The sequence below is a fragment of the Rhinatrema bivittatum genome, chromosome 9, assembly GCF_901001135.1.
Source record: "Rhinatrema bivittatum chromosome 9, aRhiBiv1.1, whole genome shotgun sequence".
Classification (NCBI taxonomy): domain Eukaryota; kingdom Metazoa; phylum Chordata; class Amphibia; order Gymnophiona; family Rhinatrematidae; genus Rhinatrema; species Rhinatrema bivittatum.
Window position 1 is genome coordinate 10,299,493 of NC_042623.1, and position 11,550 is coordinate 10,311,042.

Below are 11,550 nucleotides of genomic sequence, written 5' to 3' on the forward strand. Positions count from 1 at the left end.
GGATGCTGGGCTTGATGGACCCTTGGTCTGACCCAGCATGGCAATTTCTTATGTAGGTCCCGCCAGGTCCATGCACTTGACCATCTGGGTATTGGAGTCACTAGGATTCGTTCTCAACTACCCAAAGTCCCATTGTAGCCCATCACTTCAATTGAACTTCATAGGAGCTCTGCTGGACACGGCTCAGGCCAAGGCCTTCCTGCCTCACCAGAGGGCCATCACCTTGACGACCAACGTGGCAGAGATCCAACAGAGCAAGCAGGTGTCAGCCTGGCACATGTTGAAGTTGTTGGGCTATATGGCCGCAACTGTCCTGGTCACTCCCTTGGTACATTTACACATGTGCAGAGCCCAATAGACCCTGAGGTCCCAGTGGCACCAGGCCCCTCAGAGCCTCCAGAATTGCATCCGAGTTACCCTGTCTCTCCAGGACTTATTGTCCTGGTGGCAGGTACTTTCAAATCTGAAATGGGGATCTCTCTTCGAAGTCCCCCCTACCCAAATTGTCCTAACCACAGATGGCATCCACCCTGGGGTGGGGAGCTCATGTAGATGGGCTCAGCACTCAGAGTCTTTGGTCCGCTCAGGAAACTCTTGTCAAATCAACTTCCTGGAGCTTCAGGCAATCAGGTATGAGCTATGGGCTTTCAGAGGTCAGCTCTCCAACAAATTTGCCCTTATCCATACTGACAACCAGGTAGCGCTGTGATATGTCAACAAGGAGGGAGACATAGGATTGTACCTCCTGTGTCAGGAGACGGTCCAGATTTATTTGTGGGCCTTGTTGGTACTCTGGCCATGTACCCATTGGTGCTCAGGGCCATGTATCTGGCTGGTTCAGAGAACACGGTACAGGACAGGCTGTGTCAAGCTTTCAGACTCCATGAGAGGTCCCTGGACCCCAGGGGGTAGGGAATTGGATATGCCACCTCTGGGGGACCCCGGATGTAGATCTGTTTGCGTCCCCCTGCAACAGGAAGGTGCCTTGGTTCTGCTGCCTGTACAGGTCAGATGGCAAACCAGCTTCGGGCACCTTTGCTTGTCATTGGGGGAGAGGCCTTCTGTATGCGAATCCTCAGATTCTCTTAGTGGCGAAGACTCTCTTGAAGCTTTGGAGGACAGGGGGACTATGATCCTCAAAGCCCTTCATTGGCAGAGTCATGTCTTGTTTCCGCTCCTACTGAATTTGTCCATCCAGAGACCGATCAGTCTGGGGACTTCCCCAGATCTCATCACGCAAGATCAAGGCAGGCTGCAGCATCTCAATCTTCAGGCCCTGTTGCTCATAGCCTGGATGTTGAGAGGTTAATCCTGCAGCTGCTTGATCTTTCAGAGGATGTATCTTGGATCCTGATGGCTTCTGAAAAACCTTCATCTAGAAAGTCCTATGGACTGAAGTGGAGGAGGTTTTCCGTGTGGTATGAGCAAATGGCCCTAGATTTGTTCTCCTGCCCCACACAAAATCTGCTAGACACCAGTTGGAAGCTGGCTTAAAGATAACTTTGTTAGAGTTCAGCTTGGTGCAATTGTTGCATACTACCAAGGTGTAGATGGAACACCCATCTCTGTACAGCCTATCATTGTAGGATTCGTGCGGTGCCTGCTTCAATTGAAGCCTCCCCTAAGGCCTCCTGCTGAGTCTTAGGACCTCAGCATATGAAAGCTCCTTTTGAGCTGCTGCACTCCTGTGACCTGAAGTACCTGACCTGGAAGGTCATAATTTTGGTGGCAGTCACCTCAGCACCTAGGGTCAGCAAGCTTCAGGCCATAGAGACTTATCCACCTTACACTAAGTTTATCATGACAGGGTGGTCTTGCATACGCACCCTAAATTCCTGCCTAAGGTGGTTACTAACTTCATCTTAACTAGTCAGTCATTCTGCCAACATTCTTTCCCAGGCCCCATTTGCACCAAGGCAAACGAGCACTGCAGTTTGGACTGCAAGCCTTAGCCTTCTATCTGGAGCAAACAAACCCATAGACAGTCCACCCAACTTTTTATTTCTTTTGATAGGAATAGTTTGTGTTGCTGTTGCCAAACACACTATCCAGTTGGCTAGCAGATTGCATCTCCTCCTGTTATGCCCAGGTGGGACTGCATGTTAGGGGGTCATGTCAAGGCTTATTCTGTCAGAGCCATGGTACTGTATGTGGCCTACTTGCGAGCAGTTCATGGAGATCTGCAAGGCTGCAATGTGGAGTTCTCTCCATACAGTCCCATCTCATTACTGTCTGGATAGGGATGGCCAATGCAACAGTAGGTTCAGCCAGTCTGTACTTTGGAACCTGTTTGAGATGTAGAACCCAACTCTCTCGCCTAGGGCCTGTTTGGATTTAGGCTGTCTCCCCCTCTATTACCAACAGCACTGGTATTGTTTTGCCCGTTTGGACCTGGTTTGGGTATCTGGTCCCTTTTTGTGTTGGGGACCAACCTGTAGCTAGGTATTCACCCTTGTCCTCAGAGAAAGCAGAATTGCTTACCTATAACAGATGTTCTCCCAGGACAGCAGAATGTTAGTCTTTAAGAAACCTGCCCGCCACCCCACAGAGTTGAGTTTCTCCTATTTTTTATTCTAATTATAATTCCATGTTTTAAGACTGAAGAGGGATCCTGCCTGGATGCATGGTATAGGGCATGCTCAGTCTGCTAGTCAAAGTTGTAGAAACTTTGTCATAAGTGTTCTGTCTGGGCTCGATCTGATGATGATGCCCATGTGTGAGGACTAACATCCTGCTGTCCTCAGAGAACACCTTTTATAGGTAAGCAATTCTGTTATTTTACATTGAAAAGAACATTGCGTATAGTCCTCTGAGGTAAAAATATCACTTAGAACAACTTGTATAATATATTTATGTGCACTGCTGTGGTGCCAACCAGAAAACTCTGCAAAAATACCCCTATGGCCTATTGTAATGTGTTTTGGATGGGGGGTTGAGCCTCAGAAAGCCTTGAGTAAGCAATTATAATAAACCTCCCTTACCAAAGCAGCACTAACTGCCAGCACTCAAACAATAACAATCTTACCTGTGAAAAAGTAACCCTCCTAAAATACCAGTATCCCTCCTATTAGGAAAAGAGAACAAACCAGGCTGCTGTACATCCCTACGCTGAAGCTACATGCTAGCAGAATAGTTACACATGCAGAACACAGTCCATCACTAAATTAAAAAGTCCATCACAGGATAGAAGTATAAATAAAAATCTGCAGAGACAAACTGAACTGGAAACTGCAACAAAAGGCGCACACTGTATACAGTGCAACAACAGAAACCTCCCCATTCATCATAAAACAATGAAATCAAGAAATATAAAACATCAGTCACAATAGTAAAACATATCTTCTATATAAATAAAAATCTGCAGAGACAAACTGAACTGGAAACTGCAACAAGGCACACACTGTATACAGTGCAACAACAGAAACCTCCCCATTCGTTCAATCCGATCACTAAATCTAAGCTAGCAAGCCTTCTTTAGCGGCTCCTATGCCATGGGCAGTCTGCCGGCCTTTTCTTTACTTAGGGTGCCGGGCGGCCCTGCAGCCTCTGTTCCATTTTGGCTGCGGGTGGTCAAGTATGCACAGTGGTTTGCGCCGGCCCTGTTTCCAAGGTTAAAATATGCAGATTAACTTGGTTCTTTAAAACTATATGTTCCTTGTGGATATCCTGGCAACCAGAATTGGTTAGAAGCCACAAGAAACGGAGCTAGGAAGCACTGCAGCAGTGCCAAGTGTTGCTGAAAGAGTTACAGGTCACAATTGGGGAAGAAGATATTCTCTCTCAGGGTCTTTGCATGCTTAAAATTCAAGGCAGCTGCTGTCCAGCTAGATGAAAGCTCCTGCCTGTTTAACAAAGAGCTTACTGTGTGGAGCATTCCCCACCATGCAGGACCCAGTACTGTAAGAGGAGCATGGAGCACTCTTCAATGTCAGCTAACCGGATGTACCCCTCTGATTGAACAATCAGATGATGCCTAACTCAGTATTAAGAGGCTTGATCCATGAGCATGAACGTTCTTCTCTAATTCCTTTTAAACATTAACAAGTTACTTTTATTAATGTTTTTCTTTTGCAGGTGGCCTTTTAATCTGTTTACCACGTGAACAAGCGGCACGCTTCTGTGCAGAAATAAAATCTCCGAAATATGGGGAAGGTCACCAAGCCTGGATTATTGGAATCGTAGAGAAGGGCAACCGCACTGCCAGAATTATTGATAAGCCACGAATCATTGAAGTTGCACCTCAGGTGGCTACTCAAAATGTAAACCCAACGCCGGGAGCTACATCTTAATCTAGAACAACATAACTTTTTTGTTTTTAAATAACCTATTCCCTTACCACCATACAATGAAATAATTGTAAAATTGATAGATGGATAGATATGTCTATCTCTATCTCATGTGTCTGCTCATCCAGTGGCCTTAGGTCAGGTTTGTGAGTGGGTACGATTAATATAAAATCCATTGCCTTTTTTCCCTGTTACATTAACTGAAGATGCACCTAATCTTGAGGCAGCTTCTGAGTTGAAGAATTATATTGTTATCCAATACTGTTGATTCATTTTGAATCTTTAGACACTTATCTCTTGCCGCATAGGCTCTTTTTAAAGGTGCTTTCACTCAGCACGGACATTACCGTTCATAGTGTCAAATAGAAGTTTGTGTCCTAACGTATGTATATTTATCAGTTTTGGATGCCTTGGAAGATATGATAGGAAGGCAGTACACTGGTGAACAGGTGCTTGGTCTCTGTGATGCACCTAACAGCGGAAGGTTGCATGATTACTTTCCAGATTCTAATTTGTAAATCTTGTCTTATGATCCAGGAGCATCTATGACCATAACATTGGCTTCAGAGTGCACTCCGTTAAACACACACGTGTTAACCTTGCATGGAAAGCACTTCAGTTGAAGGAAAAATAATTTGTAATTTCATTATTTGTAGATCTTGATGATATTTACTGTATTATCAATAATTGTTTTCTTTACTGGCAGTTAAAAAGAAAAACTGCGGGTTTGCAATGTGATTGAGTGCTATCGCACAGCACGATATTGCAGGCCAAGAGGAAAAAGTTACTGTATAGTATTCATTACAATTCAATATAGGATTAACTATACAATTTTTAAATATAATCAACAATAAAAATCTGTTCTGTGGTTGATAGTGTTTAATACATTTTATATTTTGTATAGTGACTATATGCATTTTCTTTAAAAATCCGCAGCTGTTTAGTGTAATCTTAGCTTTCTTTTTTTCTATGCTCAAGTACATTTCGTGCACGTTCTTGTGATCCGTGTTGAACTCTGTTGCCAACACTGCAGCTTGAACTTAAAACTTGTTATTCAAATAAATATTTAATTTTTTTTATTGCTCTTGTATACATGGCTGCCCCATTTTTATTTTGTGCTTGGACCTGCCGTTTCTGGCAGGAATCCTTCAGGAAATTCACCGTTCAGTGACAAATGCAATGCTGTGGAGCATCAACTCATACATTAGATCTCACGGGGCTCTGGCCAGCAAAATTCAGTTCCCCATCCTGTGTATGCACACTATAATGCCTGCAGTGCAAATTTCCGGTCCATGTGCATGCTTGCTAGGTGGTTATGTCAGTTCTTAGATAATGTGCTTTCCAGGTAGCCAAAGAAAATACCTCAATTAGCATTTAATTGTACAACTTAGTCTGCTGTATTTCTTGTTTGTGAAACCACTGTTTGGCATTGTCAGGCCAATCCACACCAGTGGGTTATGCACTCCTACCAGCAGCTGTAAACAGAGTAAAGGTGATTGACTGATGCTACTCACAAAAGCCCTGTCCTGACATCAACCCACTAGTATTTTCCATCTCCAGCAGATGGTGGATATGCATCTGCCTTGTGGGAAATGAGGGAGAAGGTTTGTGCCCTTCCCCCTGTAGCTGATGACCCGATTATGCTGTCAGCCAGGGAGGGCTGAGCTCAGGGGGGTGGGTGGGTGTGTGTGTGAGAAAAAAAAATGTTTTCTTTGACAGGTCCTCTTTCCCTCAGCATTTTCCTTTGTGCCTCTCATCCCTTTTTCTCTCTCATTTTTCTGGGGAGTTAGTATAGAGTGGAGTCAGCTCGGCAGGTTGAACAGCTTTTGGCTAGGCCCTGCTTCTCAGGCTTGGTTCAGTCAGCCATGTGGTAGGCTGCGATGGCTTTCTTTTCCTGTGCGTTTAGGCATATGCCTGTTTTCTCGCTGCATGGTGGTGTCCGGATGGGGGCACGCACGTGCGCAGGTACTTGTGTGCATAAGGCCATGTCCTAGATTTGAGCATGTATTTGCACGGGTACACCTGGCCACTGTTGGGGTGCATGCAGGAGGCCGCCTAAAACAGAGTACAGAAAAACTATGGCGTCAAGGACAAAGACTAAGTGCCTTGCTATCTGTGAGGCTTGCAATATATGGACAATCCAGCCATCACTTTGTCTATGCCTGTGTCAGTGCTGTTTAAATGCTCAAGACGATTTGGCTACTACAGATTTTGCCAACGGGACATCCCCGCAGCCTATGGTGGCTCCAGAGGGAAGTGAGGCAAAGATGACACAGCAGACAGTTTCCTTCCCTCTCTTGTTCCTGATGACAGAAGCTTCCCTGAGAAAAGGGTCAGAGTGCCAGGTTTGGGTCTTTGGGCCCTAGTATGGATCCATCCTCCTCCTCCTGGGTGGAAATTTTCCAAGGCCTGCAGGCTTTTCTGCAGGGGTGCCCACCGGAGGCAAAGCAACTTACTAAGGATCATATGTGCAGGTCTCCTACTTGTTAGCAACTGTGGGCAAACTCCACAGGGAGGCTCTCCCTGGAGATGTTCAGGGGGGATATGGCTCATATGTCAGATGACTCCAATGGAGACTTAGTTTTCTCTCCTCTAGAAGAGGGAGAAAGTCCACCTGATTTGGAGTTACATCAGACTCCGGTGTTTTCACAAAGATGAGTTGCCAAGACTGTTGACTCAGATCCTGAAGTCGTTTGGTATGGACAGAGGTGACACTATAGGCTTACAAAAGAAAGATCCCATATTGGTCATTTTACGTGAAGTGCCACATTTCTTTCCCCTCCTAAATCCAATTTGAGTTAATTGACCTTGAGTGAAACACCCTAGAGGCAAGTTTAAAAGGGCTGGTGCTAACTTCTGCGCCGCCCCCCCCTCCCAATGGTGGCACGGGCGGCGCTCTGTTTCTACTATGAACTCCTATCCTCTTCCAGGGGCTGAAGGAGAGAGCACCACCGAAAGAGGGTATAAGCATGCTCATACTCTCTTCCAGCGGTGGCGACCTTCTGAAGGGCCAGCCCTTCGCCTCCCCAGGTGTGCCGCTCCATGCAATTGCATGGTTTGCATACTCGGTCGCACCAGGCCTGGGGGCACACTTTAGCGGGTTCATACCCCTTGGATCCGAAGGCAAGGAAACAGTTGCAATTCCTGAAGGTGGATGCCTTGGTATGTGCTGTTACCAAGTGAACCACCATCCCGGTGGAAGGAAGGGCAGCTTTAAAACATGCTCAATCTAGCCTCAATCCTCCTATCTTTAAACAGGCCTTTGAGGCCATGGCAATGAATTTACAAATTGTTTCTTGATGCTGCCTGGTGGCTTGGGCTGGTTTGCATCTCTTGGATACAAGGAGTAGGGTTGCATGGCGGATCGGTGATGGCAGCAGGCACCTCGTTCTTAGCCAATGCAGGCTGTTAGTTGGTGCAGAAGGCCACTAGATGGTGGCTTCCATGATAGTGATTAGGTGCCAGTTGTGACTGTGAAACTAGTTGGCAGACACAATTTCCAAGTCCAGTCTCTCAAAGTTATCCTTTAAGGGATCTCTCTTGTTTGGAAGTGAATTGGAGAAGATGGTGAATAGCTGGGTTGAATCCAAGGTTTCTCAATTGCTGGAAGAAAGAAGGTTCAAAAAAATGGCAATTATATAAAAGATATATCACGTACTTTAGCACAACATATCATACAAAACATTTAATCAAAACATCTTCAAAAACATTCAAATTTTATTCACCATTGGACACAGAGTGAATAACAAATTTTCTCCATAAAAACTCATTCATACACACATTCATACTATTTAAAAAAATTATCTTTGAATAATGTATGTAACAATACAATTATTCCACTCCCTCTTTACAACATTATATTCCCTTTTATACTTCTATTTTACAACTTTGTACTCCCAACATGTTTTGCCATTCAATAGGCTTCTTCAGGGGAGCATAGTACACAAGTCTTCAACAGTCTCCTCCACCAATTCACCCAAATGTATCCACACTCAGTTTTCACAGCATATTATTCTTTCCACACAAAGAGCAGACCAAACTTTTTGTCTCCACAATTCCACCTTTGTCTCTCCTATTTTTCTCCAAGACGCTCACCATGACACTTCCATTTTTTCAGAAACTCCACATCATCAAACTGCTTTCGCTATTCACTTCTTTGCACCAAAGTCGCTCAAAAACACTCTCCCAAAAACTCAACGTTCTCATGTTGTCTTTCACAGCTGTTTCCAAAATGCGGGATGATTTTAAAGGGCTGTCAATTACACGATATAAACATGGCCATGGCCAATCAGAAAACGGAGAATGTTGGAGGACTTACAGTTTTCTGATTGGCCATGGCCTCAGTTTTCTGATTGGCCATGGCCATGTTTATATCGTGTAATTGACAGCCCTTTAAAATCATCCCGCATTTTGAAAACAGCTGTCTGCACAAGGAGAGCATTCTGATCCCATCTGTATCTAGACTGATTGATTTGGGCCAAAAGTGCAGATGAGTCACTTAACATCTCACAAGGTGATCTCCTTGCTTCAGGAGCTAGGCTGACTGGTGAACTTGGCCAACAGCCATCTCAGACGCTAGGATATCTTGGGGTGCAATTCGATATGGCAGAGCAGAGTGTTTATACAGGACAGTCACATTCAGAAGTTAGTTACTCAAGTTCAGGCCCTGAGATGGACTATTTGCCCAATGGTGTGGTGTTACCTGCAGGTCCTGGAATCGGTCAGCCACACTGGATGTAGTAGTTCCCTGAGTGAGGGGGCACATTTAGCACCTTCAGAACACTTTGCTCTCCCTGTGGAATCCGCAGTCACAGAAGTACACAGTGAAACTCCACATGTCATTGGAAGTGAGCATCCAGTTGCAGTGGTAATTACAAGCGGATCATCTCAGGAAGGGGGCTTCCTTGGAGACACTGGACTGGTTAGTACTCTCAACAGATGCGATCTTTCTGGCTTGGGGGGCTCACTGACGAGTTGATGGCACAAGGTCTGTGGCATGCCAAGGAGGGGTAGCAGGCCATCAATCAGTTGGAAGCATGTGCAGTTCAACTAGCATGCTTGTTAACCAAGCGGCTTGAAGCTTGAATGGTAAGGATAATGTCTGACAGTGACACAGCAGTGTCCTACATCAATTGTCAAAGGTGGAATCGGAAGCCAACAGGCATCGGTGGAGGTAGATGTGCTCATGGTGTAGGCAGAATAGCTCTAGGGCATATCTGCCTCCCACATTGCTGTGAAGGACAACTTAACAGCCAGCTTTCTTAGCAGGCAGGTCTTGGACCCATCAGAGTGGGAGGTGGCAGGTGAGGCCTTTCAGTGATTGCAGGGGTCAACTGTACCTGGATTTACTGGCAAGTTCCAACAACGTGAAGGTACTACGGTTCTTCAGTCGCAGAAGAGATCCAAGAGTGCTGGGCAACGATGCTCTCATGTAGGTTTGACTGCGGAGTGAGGTGTGTTATGCCTTCCTGCCATGACCAGTAATAGCAGGGTCATTCAGCAATTGCAAATCAGACCGAAACTGTACTTCTGGTGGCTCTAGATGGGCCCTGGAGGCCATGGTATACCGGTCTTCAGAGGCTACTGGTTGACGGTCCTCTTGGACTACCAGTCAGAAAGGATCTGTTGCATCAGAGGCCCATACTATATCACGATCCGGGTTGGTTATGTCTTGTGGTTTGACCCTTGAGAGGGCTTGGCTTCTGAAGCATGGTTATTCTGCAGTGATTTCCCCTTTGTTCCATACCAGAAAATGTTCTACATCTGAAGCTTATGTTAGGGTTTGGAGAGTGTTCGAGAGCTGGTATGAGGAGTGAGGTTCTCACTCTTAGTTGAAATGCTACTGATACTGGAATATTTGCAGGAAGGTTTGATTGAAGGTTTGGCCTTAAAACACGCTGAAGGTGCAGCTAGCAGCTCTTGCTTGCTATAGGGAAGCAGATCAATGGTGTTTTCCCATCTAGATATGTCCAGGTTTTTAAAGGGAGTTAAGCATCTACATTCTCCCTTGTTGGCTACTGGTGCTTCTTTGGGACCTTAATCTGCTCTTGTGTTTTTTGGTAGGTCCTACATTTCGGCCACTAGGTAGTCTCTCTTTGCAGCTGCTCACCTTGAAAAGCTTTTCTGGTAGCAATCTGGCACGGCAGGTCTCTGAGCTGCAAGCTTTCTTGCCTTGAGCCGTATCTACGAATGACTCCGGAGGCAGTACAGTTTAGGAATGTATCTTCCTTTTTGCTGAAAGTGGTTTTGTAGTTTCATTTGAATAATCTATTTCCCTGCCCCCTCTGGACAGGGATAGAGATGAGTGTGATTGTCTGTTGCACACTTGTATATTAAGCGGCATCTGGTGCAGTACTTGAAGAATACTCGCTCTTTCAAGAAGTCGGATCGACTGTTGTGCTCCATGGTGGAGGTAAACAAGGAAAACAGGGATATGGGGGTGGCTACAGCATATTGGGTGAAAGAAGTCATCATGGCCGCTTTTGTGGATGCAGATGTCCCATTACCTAGATAGGTCAGGGCACATTCCACCTGAGCTCAGGCAGTTTCGTGCGCTGAGCTTTATTTGTCTTGTCGGTTTGCCGAGTAGCAACATGGTCTTCCTTATAAACTTTCTCCAAGCATTACCACTTGAACGTTAGGGCTTAGGAGGATGCGGCTTTTGCATGTGCAGGGTTGATGGGACTGTGGGCAGCCTCCTGTCCTCTTCGGGAGAAGTTTTGGTATAACAAACTAGTGTGGATTGGCCTGCCTGACTGCAGAGGCAGGAGAAATTACAATTTACCTGATAAATTTCCTTTCCTTGAAGGAAGGCTGGCTGATCCACAACCCATCCTGCTCTGCCTATTTGCTTTTAGTTCATTCTTTTATATGCAAATACAGTGTTTATTTCTGTTAATTCTTTTGAAGGACTGGTAAGTGATAATAGCCAGCTTCTAAGATTAGTTGATAACTTTTTTGCTGAGCTCAGTGTTTCCCAGTTTGTTGGAAGCATGAGTGGTTGACTCGTGACTTGTTCAAGTATAATCAATTTGTCCACAGTTTGGCTTTTCTAGAGATACTGGTGGGCTGATGTCAGGGTAGCGCTATATGTCAGTGATGTCAGCAAGTCAGCTTTACGCAGTTTCCATCTGCTGGTAGGAATGCATAACCCACTGGTATGGATTGGCCTTGCCTTCCTGCGCGGAAAGGAAATTATCAGGTAAGTAGTAATTTCTCCTTGCGGGGAGAAGAGCCATAAGTATGTCATCCAACCTTATTCTGA

At 45.4% G+C, this 11,550-nt stretch overlaps 1 protein-coding gene across 5 annotated transcripts in view; it reads left to right on the forward strand.

Annotated features, from left to right (window-relative positions):
• Window positions 1-5,376, forward strand: part of SEPHS1 (selenophosphate synthetase 1) — a 110,329-nt gene extending 104,953 nt beyond the window's left edge. For all 5 annotated transcript variants that reach the window (XM_029616305.1, XM_029616308.1, XM_029616303.1 and 2 more), the window contains one exon: window positions 4,075-5,376. In XM_029616305.1, the coding sequence (XP_029472165.1) occupies window positions 4,075-4,289 (215 nt within the window). In that variant the 3' untranslated portion in view covers window positions 4,290-5,376. The remainder of the gene's footprint in view (window positions 1-4,074) is intronic.
• The last annotated feature ends 6,174 nt before the right edge of the window (window positions 5,377-11,550 follow it).